Here is a 24,312-nt window from a genome sequence, read left to right as displayed (position 1 = left end):
ATTAAAATTAAACACCTCATTCTAACATGAGGTTTCCCATTTTACCTTTATAAGCCACCATTTATTTGCCTATGGGCCTCATCTGTTTCCCCTCTTTCCAGAGGCAGTCCGTTGTCCTCTAGGACAAATGTCCCTGACCCCTTTCCCTGGTTCCCTTCCCTACTCTCTCATCCCTAAACCCCCTCTTTGTCTCTTATTCCCTGCCCTCTGTACCTCTGGGGCAAATAAACCTCCTTTGCGATGAGAACTTGGTCTTGAGGGCCCTGAGCTATCACTTTTCCTTTCAATACATGAAGTAATGCCCAAGGATGACTTGCCTTTCTGATAAATGGCTGCATAAACAAAGGGCTTGGAAACTAATGAGGCAGGATCATTCTGCTTTTTCAAAAGGAAAATGTTTAGTTTCCTAAGACTTTTTTTTTTAACCTTCTCATTATGCAGTGTGTACCCACAAATTAAAACAAAAATAGTTTGAGTTAGACAAGCCGCATAATTTTGGAAGTGAAGCTAGATAGATCCGGTTGTTTTATTTTCACATGCCCTGGATGTTCCTAGTTTTATTTAAGTTCATCGGAAGTGTGAGATATTTGCAGATGTCACACTCTTGTTAGGAACATTCATTCTTACAAACAGGAACTCTTTTAGAAATCTGATAGATTCTTTGTAATTCAACTGCAGTAAAACTTAGGTATGTATTATTTTCAGGTTAATTAGTTCAAAAAGTCATAATTAAGTTTTCTTAAAACACTGGTCAAATCCACAAGACGGCAAAGAGACAGGACTTCAATGCATGTATTTGGCAATTCCTGTTAACTATATATATATATATAGACAGAAAGTGGCCATCACCATCCTGTCAGGACATTACTCTTTCATAATCCAATTTACCTAAGGACAAAAGAGGCTCACGATTTCTGACAATTTTTAAAGTGATCCATTGGAAGGACAGTTTCATGTTTATCATTTTATTCAGTTTGAGTCACTCCTTTAATCAGGGGAGTCTATAGGCCTTTTGATTGTCTATTCAAATTCATTTAGTTTCAAGTTCAGTAATAATGAACTTATTACTTATTAATAGCTTAACTGTCAAATCGATGAAGAACTAAGTTAGCCATTATGGAAGAAGGCTTTCTCTCAAAGACTATATCGTGTATTATTAATTTTTTGAGATGAAAAATTGGCTGATCTGGCACTTGTGTTGCAACCCAGGCTGATCTCGAACTCATTGCAATCCTCCTACCTCCACTTTCCCATGGAATTACAGGAATGTGCCACCTTGCCTGGCTTAATATCTGTACATTCTCAATCAGCATATAATGTCACAGCACCATAGCTGGAGTCATGTAAGTCCTGGAATCATCTTTGAAAACCCATCAGCAGTTAGTTGAAGAGAGTTTTGAGGAACAGCATGTAATGCAATCAGCTGCCCTGTCTCATTTGTGGAGAGAATCGGGACTTGGTTATGGAGTTGTCTCTCGGCTCTCTCGTGTCTCAGTGGTCCTGATTTTTCCTGTATTCGGGCCACAGGGAAGATAACCAGGGACCATGCTCAGAGAAGAACATGCATAGCTGTCCTGCAGAAGCAAAGTGGCCACAGCTGAGAGCCCATCGCTCATCTCTGCTAACGTGTGCATCTATTGGTTGAATTTCCTTTCCGAGGAGAAACCTATGAAAGACAGTAAGAAAATGATTCAGATTACATTTTTAAATTTCAATTTTCTTCTGGCGTAGGGATAGAAAACATAAACTTCTGGGTTGGCCAAAAGGAGAGATATTTCACTCATGAACTCCCCACACACTTATTCAGAAATCTAAAGGTGGGCAATTGACAGTCATTGTTTCAACTACTTACACAGGCTAACCATTGAGGCAATTAGAATGGTCTAATTCTAATCATGAATGGAGAAGAATATTTTACATCAGAATTCCCATTCTCTCTGGCATTGCAGTGACTTGGGCATTTGCTTATAAAGGTAAATCATCTCTACTGTTACCTCTCAGGCTTACCCTCCCCCCCAAAGAAAAAGCACTTGCCAAATGCACACAATTGCTGGTTAAAATGTTTCCTTAGTACCTGCCTGGAATTCAGTACTTGAGAGGCTGAGGTAGGAGGTTGACCTCGACCAGTGGGCACTAAAGAGCAATATGTAGTCTCAAAAAAACTAAAAGAAGGGTAAAATGGTACTGACTGTATTGTAAAAGCCACAGAAAATATCGTAATCTGTAAAATTTGTTAGTGCAGTATGAAGCTGAAGCTGAAAGTGTTTACATATTTTCATAGGCTTTGGATAGAACAGCATAAGTGAGCATGAGAGAGAAGATAGAACCAGAGGTTTACACGTGGGTGCAGGAAACAGGAATAGAGTTGTCATGAAAGAACATGTTTCATTTATTCATCATAACATAGAAATATATTGAGTATTTATGTTTGATAGCCTGCACTTGGAATACCCAAGACATAAAAAGCTAACATCTTTGTTTAAAAAAAAAAGCCATGAAGAAAATGTTAGTTTTTTCCATCTAAAGAAACATCTCTATGAAACAGATAAAAATCAGTACAGAAAACCACAAGCCATCAACACGCAAAGAACAAGTGATGATGTGGTGCCCAGCCCCCACTGATATATCTACAACACAGCTCCTGCATCTAAGGTTTAGTGATTCTAGCAGAAGAGGGGGTAGAAAGGTTGTAAGAGCCAGAGGAACAGGGAGTTTGCTATGAGACTGTGTCTCCTAGAAAGGTCAGAGGTTACACCCATGAAGTCTCATCAGATGGTTGCCTAAAAAATGACCTGCCCAAAGATGACACCAACGGGCAGGCTACCATGGAAGGGGGAAGTTCATGGGGCCACAACTCTAGGCAAAGAACTATAGGCAACAAAAGTATGTATGCTGACAGGGGAGAAATAACCTTCTCCAGGGAAAAGTCCCCAATGTGTTTTAGATACCAAGTGGTCAGCCTTGAAATCATATACAAACAAATAACATTATATAGAATTAGCAGGTTATATTTATATATTTAGAAATATATATGTAAACATATATAAATATGTATTCCTAAATATGTTAACACATTTACATATTTGTAAATTTATTATATATGTATATACACAGAGAGAGAGACATGTAACAACAATTAAAAATACAAGCCATGAATTTGAGAGAAGGTGAGGGGGTACATGGGAAGAATTAAAAAGAGGAAAAGGAGGAGGGAAGATGATGTATTTATATTTTCATTTCAAGAAGATTTAAAAAAAACAGGTTTCAGAAAAGTATGGCCATCATAAAAAAGGTAACTGACGAAGTACTGTGACAGAGAGGAGAGGTCATTACACACTCCTTCAGAAATAAGACGCAGAAATGTTATTACACACTCCTTAAAGAGAAGCAAGATGCATGTGATTATGTAATATGACAACACTTCTTATTATAGTAAGTCATAACAACAGAGAAGCCAAAGCTAGAAGCTTTCTGTGCATTAAGAAGATAAATAATTGTCACACTGAAGCGTAATTCACCAGTGTAACTAAGGGGGTTAGGACTGAATACACTAAGGGCTCCTGTCTGCAGGCATGTTTAAAAGGCCCTCTTGTCATTTGGCCAGTGCTGTTTTGCGATAGGTAGAGCTAAGATCCTTATCATCTTGCTTTGGAAAGAGGCTGTGGCCATGAAATAACCCATAGCAGAATGGGAATTTGACAAAACCAAAGTCAACCTTTTTTTTTTTTCTGAAGGGAAGGTAGAGTTTTCCTAAAACCTAGGCCAGTTTTCCCAAACCTGCTTCCCATTTGAGATGCAATAATATACAGCTTGTTCTCCTTCCTAAAAGCCTTTAGTTTCTGTTTAAGAGAACATAAGCAATTTACTAATTTAAGTAACAAATTATATAACATACCCATTTATCCATCTGTCTTCTATCTGTCATCTATCTATATGTTCATCTATTATATATCATCTGTCTATATTGTCATCTATTTACTGTCTATATATTGTCTATTATATATTATCTGTCTATATTTATTAATTATTCATATATTATCTATTATCTATCCGTCTATTACCAACTATCATTTATTACTCTCTATTATCTATCATCATAGCTATCTATCATCTATATATCTATTATTTATCATCTATTTATTGTTCATCTATTATCAATCATCTACCAATCACCTTTCATCACAGCTATTACCAATACATCTATCATCTATTACCTATCACCTAGCTAACCCTATATCTCTATCCATCAATATATCTGTCACATATCCCTCTTTATCTACATATTATTCTAATATCTATCATCTTTCTATATACTGTCTATATATCACCTATCACCTCCTATCATTGATCTATTATCTATCTTTCTAACATCTATCTTTCATCTATCTGTATGTATCATCTATCTGCCCATCTACCTTCTATCAGTTTATAATCTGTCTATCCATCCAACATGAACCTACCTTCTATATATTCTCTATCATCTATCATTCAGCTGTGTATATATCTTCTATTTATCATACAGTATCTAGCAACCCATTCTCTATCCATCTATCATCTATTATCTACCTATCCATTATCTATTCACCTATAACCTAGTTATCATCTATTTATAATATATATCACTATCTAACTTTATTCATCTGCTGGGTGCATATATGTAGTTGTTAATTAAAGTATTCAACATTGTTTGTGAATTAATGTTTCAATGGGAATATATTTATCGCTTTTATGTTTATATATACTTTAATAGTTCTTTAGCAAAATCATTGCATTTAGTGATAAGCAGAACTTTTGAGAGATTTTCTATTTTAATTACTAGTAGAATAAGGGAAAATGTATTTTACAAGGAAAACTATTCTCAATAACCTATCTGTACTGGATACTATCCTAAGTATAATTGTAAACATCCTGTTTCTTGTATCTCAGAGTAAGCTTTGCTATTTATATAGTCACTTTGTTTTTGCATCCTGACAGGAACAGTGAAATAGTCAAGTAGCCAGTGTTTTTACTACCATAAGCATTATCTATAATGATACAATATAAAAACTGCTATAAAAACATAGAAACTTAAAATTAAAGATGCTGGTTTTCAAAATAAGATTATTATAATTTATTAGAATTAAAAATCATGCATGTTTGACTTTATTTTATTTTACCTACTATTAGTTCAGGATAGTCCATATTTCTTGGTAGTCCTAATGTGGGATTTGCTGTCAGGCTACCTAGACTTTCCTATGCCCTAGACAATAACAAGCTGTATGCATGTTAACAAGTTATGTTATCTTTCTGTGCTTCAAATCTCCACATTTATAAAACATGGACAGTTGTGGTGATATTTTGTGTATGCTCTAACAAATAAAGCTTATCTGAAGGTCAGAGGGCAAAGCCAGCCACTAGTTAGCCATAGAGACCAGGCAATGGTAGCACATACCTTTAATCCCAGCACTCAGGAGGCAGAGGCAGAGGCAAAGGCAGAAGCAGATGGATCTCTGTGAGTTCAAGGCCACCCTGGGCTACACAAGATTGATCCAGTCTAAAATAGAAACAGAGCCAGGCAGTGGTGGCACACACCTTTGATCCCAGCATTTAGGATCTCATGCCTTAATCTCAGCACTAGGGAGGTGATATGGCTGGGTGGAGAGAAAAATATAAGGTGGGAGGAGACAGGAGCTGAGAGCTCTTTCTGGCTGAGGATTTGGTAGAGGTAAGAACTCAAGCGTCTGGCTGCTCTGCTTCTCTGATCTTTCAGCATTTACCCTGATATCTGGCTTTGGTTTTCATTAAGACCAATTAGGATTCATGCTACTTAACAGGCTTGCTATAAAGCTTTGATGAAGTATTATATGTATACACAAAGCACCTAAAATAATGTTTGCCATGTGGTCAGTATTATGGATTGAATTGTACCCTGGAGAAGAGACGTTTAATTCCCAAAGTTTGGAAATACGTCTTTGCATATGGGACTGGGCGGTGATAAGGTAGCTCTCCTCAGGGTTACCTGCCACTCAGCAGAACCAATGTATTTCAGGTAAAAGGGAGTTTTGGGTATGAACACAGAGGAAGATGGTCATGTAAAAGGAAGGTACAAATAGGAGCTGAGCTGACCCGTGATGGCTGTTTATAATGTTTACTTTTCTTCACCTGAGAGGCAATCCCTTGGACATGTCTGTGAGGGTGTTTCTAGAAAGGTATAATTGAGCTGGAAAGATATAACTGAATGTGGGCAAGGGCCATCCATGGACTTGGGTTCTGCACCGAATAAAACAGAGAGTGAGTGGAACACCAGCATTCATCTTATCCCGCTTGCTCACTGCTGGCTCAGTAAAACCAGCTGCTCTTGCTCCTGAGACCACGTGTTCCCTGCTGGGGTGGCTCAAACTCTAAGCCCAAATAAACCCTTCCTCTCTTGTGTTGCTTTTTGTTAGATATTTCGTTACAATGATGAGCAAAGCAATTCATGTTCAGAATACCTGGAACTACCAGAAGTTGAAAGAGGCAAGGCAGGAACCTCCCTTACAGAGTTTTTTTGAGGGATCATGACCTTGTCAACACCCTGATTTGAAACCACTAGGAAGAATGTTTCTGCTCTCTGAAACCAACTAGTTTTTGGTCTGTGTATTTCCATTCCTACAAAACAAGTCTAGCCGGTGTTCAGAGTGGTAGAAATGGTCAACTATGATGTTTAGGCACTGGTCTTTTCTACTTCTAGCACATTGTCACAAGTCCTTATTTCATAACCTTCTAAGTCATTAAGCAAACTCCCACTCCGCACCACAAGAGAAGTTGACAGTGCACTCCAGGGCCAGGCATGCTATGCAGCCAGCCAGAGCTCTCTGACATTTGAAGAAAACAAACAAGCAGCATGTTTTCAAGATGGACTAACTCTGTTATGCCAGAGTCATTCTGGAAATATGAAAGCAATTCCCCATCCCACCCCCAAAGCACATGAAAGGAGATGGAAATCTGCTTTGTAAAATCACCTTTGTAAACGGAAGCTGTCGCTCATTAACATCTGTGGATTTCAACACATGAAAAAGCTCGTTGTTTTGTGATGTTCAGAGAGGAAGCAGGCAATTCTCCAATGCTTTGGGAATGTTCATTGACTTCAATGTGTCTCCAAAGCATTCAAACTAACCACAGACAATGGATGAGCTCAAGGCTGGAAGTTAGTTGACTGGAGGGTTATGCCAGGTGGTATTCAGCTCCATCCCTGCTCCAGATACAATTAGCCTTCCTCACTGTGAGAGCATTTTTTCCACCCAAACAAAAGTTCCTGGTTCACAAATGTGGACCCCAAAGACCCTGTTCAAATGCCCCTAAATCTTCTTCAGGATACCCTCAGTCTCTGCAGAACTAGGGGTACTGCAGGAGACACTGTCTGTGGAGTGGTAAAGGAGGTAGGGAGGAATCAGAATGTGCCAGCTGTGCTGTCTTGAAGCCCACAGTAGCCTAGAGAGAAGGGAAAAGGGTACCTGTGGGCAAGGAGCTAGGCTCATGCTGAGGCAGAGAACTGGCTTAAAAAGAGCATTTTAAATCCGCTCTTCCCAGCGATGTTCCCTATCGAGGTAAAGAATGGACTGTAACAATTTCTAAATGTAATTTATAATTTACGTACAGTGTGCAACTCTCTCTTTACTCTTGAACCTGACATTGATTATTTAAAAAATTCTGCTTGTATTGAAATTTCACCATCCATCACTTGTTTACCTTTTACAATGTGTGTGAAGCATTTCCAGGTAAGATGGTAGCCTTACAGGCATCTCTATGTGACCCGGTGAAGGGAAGGAATCAGAATGAGAAGAAAGAAAAAAAGACTCTCTTCAAAAACAGAGAGTTGGAAGTTCACAAAGGTAGTGATAGAATATTTTTAAAGTAGAAAGAAAATGAAAGTATTATCCAGAGAAGAAGCCAAGCCAACCACAGCTCCAACTATGTGGCTCCCCCAAGCAGGGAGGCAGAAGTCTCCTCCAAAAGGTCAGCCAGGAGAGCTCTTCGGAAAGACAGTGGCAGTCCTGTTCTCAGGGCAAGCCATGGGCCTCAACAGCCTCAAAGCCAGTTGTGGGTTCTGGTGAGACAGAGGTCTCTGCAATGTGTAGGAATCTCATTTTGTCACTCAGTATGGCTTGGAGGACAGGGGTCATGTGCCATCTACAGCAAGGACCTATTGTTTAAAACAGCTGCCCTGGTGACATTAACACAGGGGGAAAAAATCACAAGACCCCAGAAACCTGAATTTAATTTGCCACAGGGCAATGGACAGCCTCTGAAAGCAGCTGTGAAACGCTAGAGGACAGATGATGCCAAGGCTAGAGTACCCAGCTCTGCTGTGGGCTGCCAGGAGCAGATCTCATGAATGTCAATAACCCTGCAGTCTGACAGTCCTGAGACTGAGGTCAGGCAACCCCTGGAGACATCTATTTCTGATTACTGCTATAGAACCTGGAAATTCTGAAGCCCAGCAGTCTGCTTGACATTCACAGCTGCGTCTTTCCATCAGGGTGATTAAACCCTCAGGAAGCCTTGGAAGCACAAACACAAGTCTCCTCAACAATGACAGCATATGAAAGAATAAATGTCATGACAGGAGTAACTAAACAAAGGAGAACTAACAGGAAATTCATCACATCCCACACAGCGAACCAACCCTTGATACAGACAGACAGAAGGAACAGATCAAACAGTAATCCAGCCAGGCAGAAACAACCACAAAATTGAAGAAATTGGCAAATATCTCTGAATGAAATCTTAAATGCAAATAGTCTCACCTCACCAATCAAGAGACCCAGTCTGGATGACTGGAAGAGAAAACTAGATCCAATCATCTGTTGTCTCCAAGAGACACAGCTTTCTGGTAAGAACACCACAGACTGAGAAGCAAAGAATGAAAATTAATATATCAAGCTACAGAAGGGAAGCAAGACAAAACCCTACACAAACTAAACAAAAGAAACAGAGAGAAGATCTAAATCAATAAAATCATACTTCAAAGGGGGGATATGACAACAGATGCCAGTGAAATCCAGGGGATCATTAGGAAAAAACATAGAAAAAAACATTACACACACAAAAAAAAAAAAATTAAAAAGCAGAGGACTCTAGAAAAAAAATGGATAAATTCCTTGACACATATGAGATACCAAAGTGATTTCAAGAACATATTTTAAAAACTTAAGAAGATCCAGACAAATGACAGGTTTGAAGAAGGAATAAAAGATCTACTTATAAAGAAAAATACAGGACTAGATGGATTGATGGCAAATTCTACAAAACATTTAAGAAAGAACTAGCACTAGTATTCCCCACACTGATAGACAAACAAGAAGGGAAGGAACACTATCAAAGTCATTTGGTGAAGCCCATATTACCCCAATATCCAAACAGAATAAGGACAAAAGAGAAGCATAAATTGTGCTCATACTTCCTTCATGAACATTGATGCACAAATCCTTAATACATTGTTGTGAATTCAATAACGTTAAGAAGATCATACACCATGAGCAAACAGGCTTCATCCCAGAGACGCAGGGCTGGTTCCATACACACAAGTCAATTAGGGTAAAGAAACTTCAAGACAGATCACACAATATTCTCATGTCACCTAAAAAAATACATTTAACCAAAGTTAATGTCCCTTCTATGATAAAAGTCCCAAAGACAGTAACAATAGAAAGAATATACTTCAATATAACAAAGGCATTTCCAGTAAATCTGTAGTCATCAGAAGGGAAGGAGGAAATCCTAATGGGATGGGGAAGAGAGGCCAATAGATACATGTGATAAGCAAGCAGAAGAGAGGACCAGAAGACAGGTCAGGATGAGGGAGGGGAACAAATAAGAACAAAAGACAATGAAACCTATGTTTAAAAATGCCACAGTGAAACCCATTATCTTTTATGCTAACTTTAAAAATAGAATTTTAAATGTAGCCTTGTTTATAAAAATGAACAAAATAAGATGTATGATGTTATTTCTATATAAATATTGAAGGTATTAAAAAACCCTATCATTTAGCTTTAGTTCTCATAACAGGAATAATTACAATGGAAGATACTGTGATAAAAATTATTACTTTTATTACTTCCATTAATCAGAAATTAAAAAAAAGAAACAGGAAACTAAGAGCAACAGTATTTTCTGATCTTTAAGTTACACATGCCAATTGATGGCACACAAAATATCCACATTTTTTGTAGATCTAACACAAGGTAAAATGTTCAGACATGTAGAAATATACCTAGGGAAGAAAAGAGTGTATTAAAAAGACACCTCAGTAGCAAAACCATGGATTCAAGCTATGTGTGGTAGTTTAAATGTACTTGGTCCCCACAATTGTATAGAGAATGGTACTATTGGGAGGTGTGGCTTTGTTGGAGTGGGTGTGGCCTTGTTAGAGGAAGTGTGTCACTGTGAGAGTGAGCTTTAAGGTTTCTTATGCTCAGGATAAGATACCAGCCAGTCAACTTCCTGTTGCATGCAAGATGTAGGACTTTTAGCTACTCCTGCAGCACATCTGCCTGTATGCTGCCATGTTCCCTGCCATGATGATAATGGACTGAACCTCTGAAACTATATGCAAGGCCCCTCAATTAAATGTTTTCCTTATAAGAGTTACCATGGTTATGATATCTCTTCACAGCAATGAAAATCTAACTAAGACAGAAGTTGGTACTAGGGACTGGGGTATTCCTATGATAGGTCTGACCGTGATTTTGTTTGGAGTAATATGAACTTTGGGAGTTTGGGTTAGGGAAGCAGTTCACTGCTTTAAGCATTGCATAGTGGGCCATATTAGTAGGAGTATGGAAGACAGTGGTGCTGAGTATGATTTGATGAACTGTCGGGGGTTACCTCAAGAGTTTTCAGAGAATTTTAGTATATTGCCTAGAGATTGTTCTTGTGATATTTTGGTGAAGAAAGTGGCTGCCATTTGCCCTTGTCTGAAGAGTCTGCCTGTGGTTTAAGTGAAGAGTTTTAGATTAACTCTGTTGGCAGAAGAAATCTCAAAACAACCTAGTATAGTTGTGTGGTTATTAGTGTTAACTCTAATGAAGATTTATAACGAAAAGGAGCAAGCTGAGCAGGGTAAATTACAAAATGTAAATTTTGAGGAGAAAAAGAGTACTAGGAAGTGGAATGGAGTTAAGTCGTGTTCAAGGGGATAAACAGATCAATAAATGGAATAAAGAGAGTGGTGACCCAGGGCAAGATCCTACTAAATTTGAAAAGGAACTAAAGAAAAGCTTAGAGCCAGGTTTGGTGGGGCACACCTTTAACCCTGCACTGGGAAAAGAGAAGCTGGCAGATGTCTGAGGCAAGCCTGGTCTACAGAGCAAGTTAAAGGACAGTTAAGCCTAGGCAGTAAAGGGTAAAAGAAAGCCAGTGAAGATATAATTGAACAAGGGGGCCATGATCCAGCCCCCAGTAAGCATCAGAACTTGGCACCATCAGCCACATGGCTCTGGCTTTAGAGTTAAGGATGGAAAAAAAGGGGAATATGGAATAAAACCACTGAGGCCAGACATGTAACAGGGATATCCCTGAATGGAGGCTCAGTGAGGCCATTGTGTGAAGCTGTGAAGTTGAAGACTGGATTGCCTTGGAGACCCCAAGATATTAGAGATGCCAGAGTCTTGGGATATCTGTCAGGAAATGCTGCTAACAGGGAGTGAAACCAGCCCAAGGGGTTGCAGTCAACGAAGCTGAAAGGAATTGGAGATGCAGGGTTTGGAGTTTCCCCAGCTGATTTTCAGTCTTGCTTTGGTCCAATATTTCCTTGCTATAATCCCTTTCCTATGTTTTGTAAAGGTAATGTCTATTCTGTGCCATTTTATGTTGGAAATATGTGATCTGCTTTTTTTATTTTAATTTTAACGGGGATTACAGTTAAGAGATTGCATGAGTCTCAGAACAGACTTTGAAACAAGTTTGGGACTGTTTTAGACTATGGGGACTTTTGAAGTTGGACTGAATTCATTTGGCATGATGATACTGTTATAACTTTATAGGAGGGCCAAGGAGTAGAATCTGGTAATTTGAATGTAATTGACCCCCATACTCTCATAGGAGTGGCACTACTAGGCAGTGCAGCTTTGTTGGACTAGGTATGGCCTTTTGGGATGAAGTGTGTCACTGTAGGGGTGGACTTTGAGGTTTGTTATGCTCAGATACTGCCCAATGTGTCAGTCAACTTCCTGTTGCCTACAAGACTGAGGACTCTCAGCTATTCCTACAGCACCACATCTGCCTGCATGCTCCCTGACATGATGATAATGGACTGAACCTCTGAAACTGTAAGCAAGCCACCCCAATTAATGTTTTTTTTATAAGAGTTGCCATGGTCATGATATCTATTCACAGCAATAAAAACCTAACTAAGACACTATGCATCTATTAATGGGCAAATGGATAAAGAAATGTGGGTTATGTACATGATAAAATATTATTCAATCATAACAAAACAAAACCCTGTCATCTACATCCAAATGGATAGAACTGAAGGTTATGGTAAGTGAAATGAGCCAGACACAAAAAGACAAATGTCAGATGTTCTCTTTTACATATGAAAGCTAAAGTCTTTTATCTCAAAACAGAAGAGAGGATGTTAGTAATCACTAGATGCTAAGAAGGATGGCTAGCATTGGGGAGAATACAGGAAGGTGGATAGTGAATATCAAAACACAGAACTGTGGGTGACTAGAGCACACAGCAACCTCTTATATCTTATGAGGAGTTAGAAGATCTCAAGGATTCTAGATCCTGAGAAATGGTGAGTAGACAGAGTGCTAACCATTCTGATTGATCAGTGTGAACCACATGTGTGCTGAAATACCACTCTGTACCTCACATATAGCTACACATTAGTTAAGAAAAAGAAATAAAAAATAAAAAATAGTCACACTTCTAGGAGCCATTCCTGACCACAGAAGTAAACTACTTTAAAAAAATATATACATGAATTCTAAGAAGTAACTTTTGTTTACATATTATCAGAAAGAGAATCTAATATCAAAATTTTTTTACTCAATTTCCCTTCCTTCACTTTATTCCTAGTATTTCCAATCTAAACATGCTATGTTCTTGAATAGTAGATAAATTTGTTAGTCAGATACTAAAACAAGGACTACTATCAGTAAACAATCAGATGCATGTGATGACCAGTTTTAATTGTCATTTAACACAATCTAGAATGAACTGTCTAGATTAGGCTGGGCTGTAGGCATGCCAGTGAGAGATTTTCATATTTAGGTTAACTGAGGTGAGAAGAGCCACTCTGAATGTGAACAGTACCATTTCATAGGCTGGGTCCTGGAGAGAATGAAAGAGAGAGATTAATCCATTGTTCTGGGAACTGTAAGCAGAACTGTGAGCCAAATAACTCCTTTTTCCTTTATGTTGCTTTTGTCAGGGTCTTTTATCACAGCAATAGGAGCAAAGCTAAGACAATGTATAATCAAAAATTTAAACCTATGCTTTCTTAGTAGTCATTACCATTAAGCTGTTATGTGAAAATTCTTTTTTTTTTTTTTTTGGTTTTTTTCGAGACAGGGTTTCTCTGTGTAGCTTTGCGCCTTTCCTGGAACTCACTTGGTAGCCCAGGCTGGCCTCGAACTCACAGAGATTCGCCTGCCTCTGCCTCCCGAGTGCTGGGATTAAAGGCGTGCGCCACCACCGCCCGGCAATATTTTTAGGTTATTTTATGCTTGAGTTTTGTTTGTTTGTTTGTTTGTTTGTTTGTTTGTTTGTTTTTCGAGACAGGGTTTCTCTGTGTAGCTTTGTGCCTTTCCTGGGACTCACTTGGTAGCCCAGGCTGGCCTCGAACTCACAGAGATCCGCCTGGCTCTGCCTCCCAAGTGCTGGGATTAAAGGCATGCGCCACCACTGCCCGGCTATGTTATGTGAAAATTCTAAACAACTGTGTTAAAACTACAGACCTAAAGGGACTCTCAGTCAGATAAACCAAAGCACAGCAAGATGCACTGGTAAAGCTAATGACCACATAGGAATCATTGTGATGAGGACGAATTCAGAGACTTCCTGAATACAGCCTAACGTGAGTTCTGAAACAATTACAGAGTAGACAGGGGGCAGCAGGAACACAAGCAGTTAATTCCAAGTAAGGAACTTATTTAGTAACCCACAGATACTCATCCTCCTGCTGTATCCAGCCAAAGTCAGTGACAGGGCTGTGTGGGGACAGAGAATGACAGGCTTCAACAGCAGCTACCCTGCGAGGTTCTGCCAGGCCTTTCATGCACTGGTTAGGTAATGATACGTTCATTAGTAATTATATACAGTACTATGTCTTTTACCTGTGATAGTCTAAATATCAGATGAAGAAAATACAGTACCTTCTATTTGTGTTACATAGTGGTTTTATCCCCTCCTTTGGAGCAATTGTGTTGTTTATAGAATGAGTTTATTACTTTTTAATTATAATGAAAAATTTTAGAGAAAGCTATAATGCATGCTGTGAGTCATAGGAAGATGAAATTCTTGAGAATTAAACATTATCCAAATAAGAGCCCACATTCTCATTTTTCACATATCTAATATAGAGATGGGAGTAGGCTTTCAAAGACACTGTTGATTGAAATTGAAATCCCAAGGTTTGCAATCCTGTGTATAAAAGAATCTAAATTTTTAGTGCTAAATTGTGCTAAATTGCCCTGTGAAATTTAAATGTTACTAAAATTCTCTGCAGCTCATTTCCTTACATATGTCATAAAACAAATTTATGTTATAGTATTGCTCAGAAGATTAAAATAAACAGTTATAAAACTACTGGAGTTGGTATATTGCAAGTATTTCTCTTGATTATAATGTTATTCTTGTAGCTACTGTTGTTATGTTACAAGTTTATACATCACAAAGCTCACTACATTTTCTTAGGCAGATATGTCAATAGATCTTATTTGACTGATGATAAATTTAATTTAATTTATTTTATTTAAGTTATGAATATAATTAACTAATTCACACTTTATGTGACTATTATTTTCCATAACATTGGTTTAAGAGGACTGCAGTAGTGATTTATAAGTGACTAATTAGTGAATTCTCTATAGAGAATTGTATTGTATTGTATTTTCTAGTGACTAAAACTGTAGCACATGGAAATAATAGCTTATTTTCATTGAAGACCAATAGAAAGTGGAAAATTGTATCATGTAGCAATTCACTGGATTTCAAAACTGCAGACCTTATGCAATGGTCCTGGTTAACAATATGTCCTTCAAATAAATTTCTCCATTATGGAAGGAGCCCAAAACCTTGCTGGTTGTATTATAATCTATCTGTAGTAGAAAGCAAAGCAAAATGAAAGTCGAGTTAGTTGTCTGAAAAATATCTGGATACTTTATCATAGAATTCCCACTTTTTATGTTTCTTTGTCATACTAATGTTACCTATGGCCTTTACTACTCTCGGGCTGCTGTATGGTGATCAGCATTGTCAAACTGACAAAGTCTTGAGTCACCTGGGAGAAAAGCCTCCAGGTACGCCTGTGGAGATTGCTTTGATTACATTAATTGAGACAGAAAGAACTGCCCACTGTGAGAGACACCATTCCCTAGATGGGATCCTGTACTAAAGTGGAAGAGGGACCTGAGGGGGCACATGCCTGTCATTTCTATCTCTGCTTATTGACTGGATGCAACATGAGAAGTTATCCCATACTGCAGCCACTGTGACTTCTCCATAACTACACAGTTTAACTTCAAACTGTGAGCTCAAATAAACCCTTCCTTTTTCATTGCTTTTGTCAGAGCATTTATCACAACAGAAGAGAAATTAGACAAAAATTAGTACCTACAAGAGAAGTCGGGGGATTCCTGTGTAAACGTAAGAATGCAGTTCTTGGGTCTCTGGAACTGCGTTATCACTGAAACAGACAATAGTTTGGTGCTCTGGACTACAAAAGCCCTAGAATCCTGGAGGAGAGCTTGGTGGCCATTTTGCTGGGATCTTGGGAAACAAAAATGCTAAGAAAAATGAAGACAATGAGATCTCAATGGAGAATGAGGGCTCTATTAGAAAAGGACTAGCCAGGCGGTGGTGGCGCATGCCTTTAATCCCAGCACGCGAGAGGCATAGGCAGGTGGATCTCTGTGAGTTCGAGGCCAGCCTGGGCTACAGAGTGAGTTCTAGGAAAGGCACAGAAGCTATACAGAGAAACCCTGTCTTGGAAAAAAAAAGAGAGAGAAAAGAAAAGGATTAGGAGGCATTCATGTGATGTTTTGACAAAGAACATGACTATGACTACATTCTAGCTGTGTCCTGAGAACTTGTATTTATAGACAATGGACTGATTTCTTTGGTTGAGGAAGGAATGTGAGTGAGCTTACAGTTTCACACAGAGTGCAGACAATAAAGCACCTACACTCGTTCAGTAGAGCAGCTCCACTGAGAAGAAAGATGGCACTCGGCACTGGAACAATGTAAAATGTGACTTCAAGATAAGACCCACTTGTTAAAGGCTCCAATTCATAAAAATTCAAATTTACACAAAAAGAGAAAGCCTGGACTAAGAAAGCACCTGAGAGAGTTTCCTGTTCCTCAGAGGTGGAAGCTCAGGAGAGAGCTTTCCCAGGCTCAGAGCACAGAAGCTGATGCAACTGTGCTCCAAGCATCCCAGGTTATATCTAATGATGGCAGCAGAGCTTGGCAATGTCATCCATGTGGTGTTGGGTTAGTGGCATGAAAGACAAGGTTCATGAAAGACAAAGCGTCATGGAGTCCTGTTCCATTCCATGGTTTCAGACAGCAGCTGAAGCCAGGCAATGTGTAGCAAGATCCAAGTCCCTGCAAGGAGGTCTTCAAAGACCATTGTGTGAAGCTGTGAAGGTAGAGCAAAGGTGGCCATAGAGACTCTACGATACTGGAGATGCCAGGAACGTGGGATACTTGCCACAGAGACCTGTGGACATGGATTGATGCTGGGCCAAGAGAGGAGCTATGTGCACTGCAGATAGCAGAGCTTGAGGGGTGGAACATGTTAAAAACTAAAATCGTCTCAGCTTTGAATTAACAAATGTGATAACATTTCAAGTACAAGTTGAAGCTACAGAGCTTATCTTGAGGTTTCTAGAAAAAAATCGCATCTCAAAATGAACAAGGTGGAGTCAGTGTGTGTCATAGAAGGCTTTAAGTGTATGAGAATGAAAGAGGGACTCTAACCATAACTCAGTTCATACTACCCACTCCTGGAAACCCACTGTTCACTGGGCTTGGTGATGCACACCTGTAATCCTGGCTCTTAGGACACCATAGCAGGATCAGGAGTTCAAGCTCATCCTTAGCTACAGAGTGGGTTTGAAGCTATTGGTCTACATGAGGCCAACAAAATGAACAGTCTGTCTGGAATCCTCCTGGGCTGTGTGGGTTTGCTTCTGTCCTTGGGGGTACAATCAGGGTGTTGTTGATGTTACTATATATGGCTTTACTTAAAGTTTTCATTTCTAAGTCTCTGACTCTGAGTCTGTAATAGGAGCAGAAGAGAGAATTGAGACATGCATTTCTTTTGGCATTTTAACATTGTCTGAAGGAGTTCACTCCAGACCACCAAATTAGAGTTATGTGTGTGACAGAACTTCACAGGAAGTCCTTCCCTAGTACAGCTGGATACGGAGTAGGCATTCCCCTAAAGATCCCATTTGTATGTAAACATGAAGGAATGGCCATTAAAGCTGTGGTCTTACCATGTGCCTTGTGCTGTACATGTGGAGGAAGCTGGTTAAGGACATTCCACTGATACTCTGGCTGTGGGGAAATATAAAGCACTCTTACAGAAATACAGACTTCAAAAAACTCATTGTGACACATTAAGATATAATTATACTCTGTGCATTTCATGATGCAGTCAACATACAAAAAGAGTCATTTTGATACACCTTTGCCGATCTTCCTCATCTCACCCCTTTACCTCAGCTCTTCTGCACATGGCTGGCTTGAGTTCAAGTGACTTGGAAGATGTACATTTTCTGTCCCTTTCCTCCTCCCCCTCCCTTCTTTCCCTCTTCCCCTCTCTTGCTTTCTTCTCTTCTCTTTTCTTTCTTCCCTCCTCCAACCTCTCTCTTTCCTGTCTTGGTTAAGTTTTGTCAACTTGACATAAAGTAGAATCACAGGGTAAGAGGGAAACTCAACTGAGGCATTGTTTCTGTCAGAGTGACCTGTAAGCATATCTATGGGGCACTGATAACTGATGTGGGAAGGCCTAAATTATTGTGCACAGTGCCACCCCTGGGCAGATGTATAAGAATGTAGGCTGTGCAAGCTGGAAGGAGCAAGCAGCATTCCTTCATGGTCTCAGCTTTAGTTCCTGCCTCCAGGTTCCTGCCTTGTACTCCTCCTATGACTTCCTCCAATGATGAACTGTGATGCAAATGTGTAAGCCAAATAAACCCTTTCTTCCCCAAGCTGATTTCAGTCAATGTTTTATGATAGCAACAGACAGTATCCAAAACATCCCTTTCCTCTCTCTCTGTTTTCTTTCTCTCTCCCTCTCTCTGTCTTGAAATGATGTGTTTGGATCTCTGAAGAACTATAAACACTTTTAAAAACTTACTATCTCCTGCAAATTAAATAAAACAGATTGCTGTCAATAAATACTATTTTTAAAACCTTCACTTATAGAAAATAAGAAAGCCAGGGACAAAATACAAATTTAATATTTTCTAATGGATTGCAAAAGAAGGTACAGGTATCTTGGGAAGGCAGTGAAGAGAAGTTCAGGAGGCCAAGCAGGACAAAGCTTCCCTCATGCTGAGGCTCTGCGGAAGGTGGTCTCTACATTACACAGCAGTTGCACTAGATGGATTAGACTTTTTTCTTACTTAAACTTTCCTAAGTTTGGACTTAAATGTTGATTATCAGGGAATAAACCAGCTGCATTGAATAAATGATACCTTATTGTGTTGGCTAGTTTTATATCAACTTGACACAAGCTATAGTCATCTAAGAGGAGGGAACCTCCATTGAGAAAATGCTTGCATAAGATCTAGCTGTAGGCAAGCCTGTAGGGCATTTTAATTAACACATTGTGGGCAGTGCCACCCTGGGCTGGTAGTCCTGGGTTCTGTAAGAAAGCAGGCTGAGCAAGCCACCAGGAGTAAGCCATGAAGGAGCAATTCCCCATGGCCTCTGAATCAGCTTCTGCTTCCAGGTTCCTGACCAGTTTGAGTTCCTACCTTGGCTTTCCTCAATGGACCGTGATTCAGAATAAGTAAACCAAATAAACCTTTTCCTTCTAAGTTGCTATTGGTCATTTTGTGTCATCGCAGCAAGACACTTATTGTCTGAAACTGCCAAGAAAATTGCAAGCCACTGTCTTTGTATTTAATTCTTGAAATGAAGGATCACCAGCTCTTCCAGTCCCTAGAATTGGTCTAGCTTTCTGCTCACTCTCACTCTGCTTCCTTTTTCCCATTCTCCCACAGATAATGCAGGCTTGGGCACAATTATTTAATTCTCTCCTAAATATAATGCAAGGAAAATTAGCCAATTTGGAGAATTTGCAAGGCTGCCACAACAGCAATTTGTAGTGAATAGCAAATACAAAAAGTAGCAGAAAAGCTCAACCATCCTTGTTTATTTAGTTCAGTTACCAAAAAGGCTGCCTCCCCTGCAGTCTAACCTCCCTCACCGCTCAGGCACCTAGGCTCTTAGCTTCCTTGGTCCATGAAAGAGCTACAAGAGGAAATGAGATCAGCTCTGTTTCTTTATCTTCTCATTTATTTTTAGATGTCTCAAGTAACACATAGGATAAGTGGTGTACTCCCTAGCTTTATACTCTAGAAGAGCTGCCAAAAGAAGGTAATAAAGTGTAATCTTACCAACATTGTTAGATGTGATTTAATTCAGGCTTAGATATAAAGAAAGGTGAATTAATCTTTTAAAACTCACCTTGAGGATTTGTTACACTGATTTCATCCAACAGAATACTATTTAAAATGTAAGCCTTTACATTGCCTTAATCAAATATTGGCCTTTTTTGGTGATGATTTTATGATCTGGAATTCCTTGCCTCTTCTAATTGACAGGATAAGTTTACTACACCATAGGACATGAATTTCTTCCTTCTTCCTGTTAATGAAGGTTTGACAGCAGCAGCCAACCATTTCTAGTCCTACATAAAGTTGAATTATTTTTGTACCTTGTATTTCACAAGAGTATCTGATTTCCCGAACTGTAGGGCTAACTCTTTTTCCTTATGTTTCCCACAAATTTAATTTACTTCTACCTCCTTGAAAGGAAAGTTTTAAAATAATCATGGCTGAGGTTGAAAAGGCCCAGAAGTGTTTCTGGTGAAGACTGAGGAGCAGGAGAGCGGGTAACAAAGAGAGGGAGTAGATTCGACTAGCAACTGACCACATCAGGGAAGGTCCAAAGCAGGTCCAAAAAGAGACAGACATCATCTGCTCCCACAAGAGAAAGATTTTAGTTATACTCCAATACAAAACTACCAGGGTTCCAGGCAACCAGGAGAAATTAATTCTCTAAGTGCTTTGCTAGGAAAACCCTACTTCAATATCAGAGATGGGGCATGGTTACAGACATTGTTCATAAAACCTCTAGGCAGGGAGAGTTGTCTGGTCATCCCAAGATGCAGAGAATGTGTGACCATTCCACATGGATGAAGACTCTGTCCATGCTGACAAAGCAGAGTAGAATCAAATACAGTGATCATAGGGGTGGGGAATATTGTTCCTCAGAAGGACAGCAAGAACACTCTGGTACTGACTTAGGTTGATGGTCCAAATCAATTCCACTTACAAATAATAACTCAGCTGTCCTGGCAAACACACCTGCAAAGAATTTTAGTGAGCTACTGTCTTGGATCTTCCAAGAGACAATCGTTTTAACTGGAAAAGGTCAAAACTCTTTTGCATGTACCTAGAAATATTCATAGTATTTCAATACCAGTTTATAACTGAAGGGAACATCACAGTTGTTTGGTTTGGCTATATTTACTTTGTTCATCTTATATGTAAAAAAAAAATGTATTTTGGATGGTATCGTGTGTGATAATTAAGAATGGCCCATATAAAATACATTTGTTTAAGAAATTAGAGCTCAATGTGTTATCTTTTACTTAATCTATTTATATCTATATGTCCTGTGCATTCAGTGTTCCAAGGATAATTATAGTGGACATGGACCAGGGGAACACTGCAAATCAGAGGTTATGTGAAAGAGATGCTCTAATTTCAGAGATGCACATCACTTCTACCAAAAGAGATTCCTATATATTCCTATGTTGGAAGAGGAATCCTTATTCACTGCCTTCTCCCATGGATGCTGTACTGGCCCTGGGATTTTTTGGTACCCATTGGTTCTGCAGATGGAAAACTAGGCCACAGTTACAGACTGGGAGACACATCTGGGGAGAGCAATAGTGTCAGTTTACTGCAAGAAGGTAAAACTGAGAAGTCACACTGACACTTGCTATATACAACCAGCCTTTGTTTGCATTTGAAGGCCTAGCCTAATCTAGCATAATGCTTGGTCAAAACAATAAATGTCAATAAAAACTTAGGTATGATAGAAGTGTCTCATGAAGTAAGTCTTACCCAAGACGGCACTTTCATTAAGGAAATTGGAAACACTTGAGAAGTACACGCAGATGGCTTTGTTTGTCAGTTCTTTCCATAGAGGGGACTTCCTAAAGGCAAACTATATAGACAGAGATGATGGAGTGAGATTCCAGGAAGGAAATTAGTAATGAAGAGAAATAAAGTCTGTTTTAGAAAATCAGTAGAGCAGGATGCCTCAGTGACAGGAAGACATTCTGTTCTCTAGGGACAAAGTCCTTGATGCAGCTTTCCAGTCTGCACTGTGCCAGTGACTGAGAGAATCACCTAAGAATTGACTTTCTCAGGTGCTTGTGGGTTTGTGAAGGAATCTGCATTTGCTAAAACATATTCTGACACATCCTGTGTACCTGTGATACACTCTGAGAAGCATACGGGTTTCATGATCTCTGTAGAACATACTGACACATCCTGTGTACCTGTGATACACTCTGAGAAGCACATGGTTTCCACGACCTCTGTAGAACATACTGACACATCCTGTGTGCCTGTGATATACTCCGAGAAGCACATGGGTTCCATGATCTCTGTAATTCCTAAGTACTATCTATTCACTGACATTTTTAGGACTAGTGAAAATGTGGATGGTTCTGGACCATCTACTGCATTACTAGAAAAAGATTTCATTGGCACCATGGGAAATGTGGGGAAAACCCTGTGGATGAAAGACAAGAGGCCTTATGTATGGGCCAAGGCATCCATTTTAGTTGCTTGCTTTTCTGGTTTTTCTTTCTCCATCTGACAAGATTTTATCTACTGAAAAAAGATATTACTCAGGAGGTTTTGACCCAGCTATGAATAAACTGCTCACTCAGAAGCCCAAGGGTGGGTGTGTCGCTAGCAGTAATGCCAACAGAAAGGGACTGCCCCTGCTTGTGATATGTTGACTCTATCTTGAAATTCCCAAGTGCAAGTTAGAAAGTCATATAACTTTAAGTTGTTAAACAAATTTGTCAGGTCATATCATTCTGTCTTGGTAAAGCTATTTGGATATAAATCCAGAAACTTCGACTGCTTGCTAAATGAAATGGGAGTTGGTCAGCCTGACACTGAAATCCTCTCTCTCTCTCTGTTGAGAAGTATGGTATGTGTTATCACAGGACCGCCACTGCTCTTTGCACCTTCTGTACCATCAGCAGCCTCACCAGGCCTCTCTGCACCATATGATAGATAAGGTATGCCATTCAGAGTCACACTGCTTTGCTTTATGTCCTTTTACTATTTAAGGTCCAACTTCATCTTTCAAAGTCAACAGCCTGGGATCTTTCCATATCTGACACACCCAGAAGAAGATGTTTTTGATTTGTTACTCAAATCATTGACATCCTACACCCCATGCTCCACATCCCTATAAAGTATGGTCACATGTCCCTGTCAATACATGTAACAAGACCAAGTTGTCTCCTGCGCTTCTTTTTAAATAAATTCTATTACTGTTTTACAACAATGAAAGAGACATTAAAAATGTTAGGCTGTCATAGTTTGAAAAAAATTCTGATAGAATTAAGATATTTGATCTGAGGATGTTTCTTTGCTTACAAACACAATTATGCTATATTGTTCTTAGACAACTAATTGTTTTATTGACATGAATAAAAATTATAGATGTCATGTGAATAAAATTTAATAGTGGATCATTCTCCATAATGTTAAACAGATGGATATATATTCTTGACTGGACCAGAGCTCTGTAACAGAAAGTACCTTGCCAAACCTCAACACTGAGTTATCACCAATCTGAATTTAATATAGTAGGAATGAAATATGGTAGGAAATAAAATAATTCGTGCTTGAACAAAAAGAATTAAAGAAGCTTCCTATGTAAGAAATAAATGAGAGAGTAATTTGTTCACTAAGAACAATTAGAACTTTTCACCCATTGTTATGTTACTTATTAGAATGAATAAATGATTTTCACAAAATTATCTAATTATATTTTGATCCCTTTTAACTTAATTTTTTTCTTTATTGCATAAAATAATTTCTAAATTCTTATAAATGGTTCTGCCAAAATAATTCACATGTAAAATTGGGAATTTCATGTCAGTACTGGAAAAAAAGTCAAGAAAGCAACATTTAACTCACAATCTACTGTGAATTAAGGAAAGAATGATTAATTCTTGCAAGACTGAAAAGTTTTGAAGCTAAATGGCCATCATAGCAGGTCTCACACCAATTCCCTCTTCACTGGAGGCATAACACAGCTTCCAAGGAAAAAGCTCTGGCTATTTAAGTATAAATCAAATTACTTAAGGTGTGTGTGTGTGTGTGTGTGTGTGTGTGTGTGTGTGTGTGTGTGTGTGTTTAAGATATTAAAATTAAAAGGAAGTCATGAAAGGATGGAGAGAAATCTTAAAGGAGAAAGGACAGAGGTAGAAAGCATATGGGATGAATGCACGGGACATAAGAGAAAGGAAGCATCTGAGAGCAGGGAAGCATCTGAGAGCAGGGAAAAATCTGAGAGCAGGGAAGTATCTGAGAGCAGGGAAGCTTCTGAGAGCAGAGAAGCATCTGAGAGCAGAGAAGCATCTGAGAGCAGGGAAGCATCTGAGAGCAGGGAAGCATCTGAGAGCAGGGAAGCATCTGAGAGCAGGGAAGCATCTGAGAGCAGGGAAACATCTGAGAAGAGGGAAGCATCTGAGAGGAGGGAAGCATCTGAGAGCAGGGAAGCATCTGAGAGCAGGGAAACAGGGAAACATCTGAGAGCAGGAAAGCATCTGAGAGC

At 39.1% G+C, this 24,312-nt stretch overlaps 1 protein-coding gene across 3 annotated transcripts in view; it reads right to left on the bottom strand.

Moving 5' to 3' along the window:
* Positions 1-949: 949 nt before the first annotated feature.
* Positions 950-24,312, bottom strand: part of LOC102905526 (TNFAIP3-interacting protein 3) — an 89,820-nt gene continuing 66,457 nt past the window's right edge. For all 3 annotated transcript variants that reach the window (XM_042273426.2, XM_076566883.1, XM_076566882.1), the window contains 2 exons: positions 17,697-17,757; positions 950-1,666 (listed from right to left, as the gene is read on the bottom strand). In XM_042273426.2, the coding sequence (XP_042129360.1) occupies positions 1,635-1,666; positions 17,697-17,757 (93 nt within the window). In that variant the 3' untranslated portion in view covers positions 950-1,634. The remainder of the gene's footprint in view (positions 1,667-17,696; positions 17,758-24,312) is intronic.

This window comes from Peromyscus maniculatus, chromosome 3 (genome assembly GCF_049852395.1).
Source record: "Peromyscus maniculatus bairdii isolate BWxNUB_F1_BW_parent chromosome 3, HU_Pman_BW_mat_3.1, whole genome shotgun sequence".
NCBI lineage: Eukaryota > Metazoa > Chordata > Mammalia > Rodentia > Cricetidae > Peromyscus > Peromyscus maniculatus.
The sequence above is the reverse complement of the archived record's forward strand: the minus strand, read 5'-3'. Positions and strand labels throughout refer to the sequence as shown.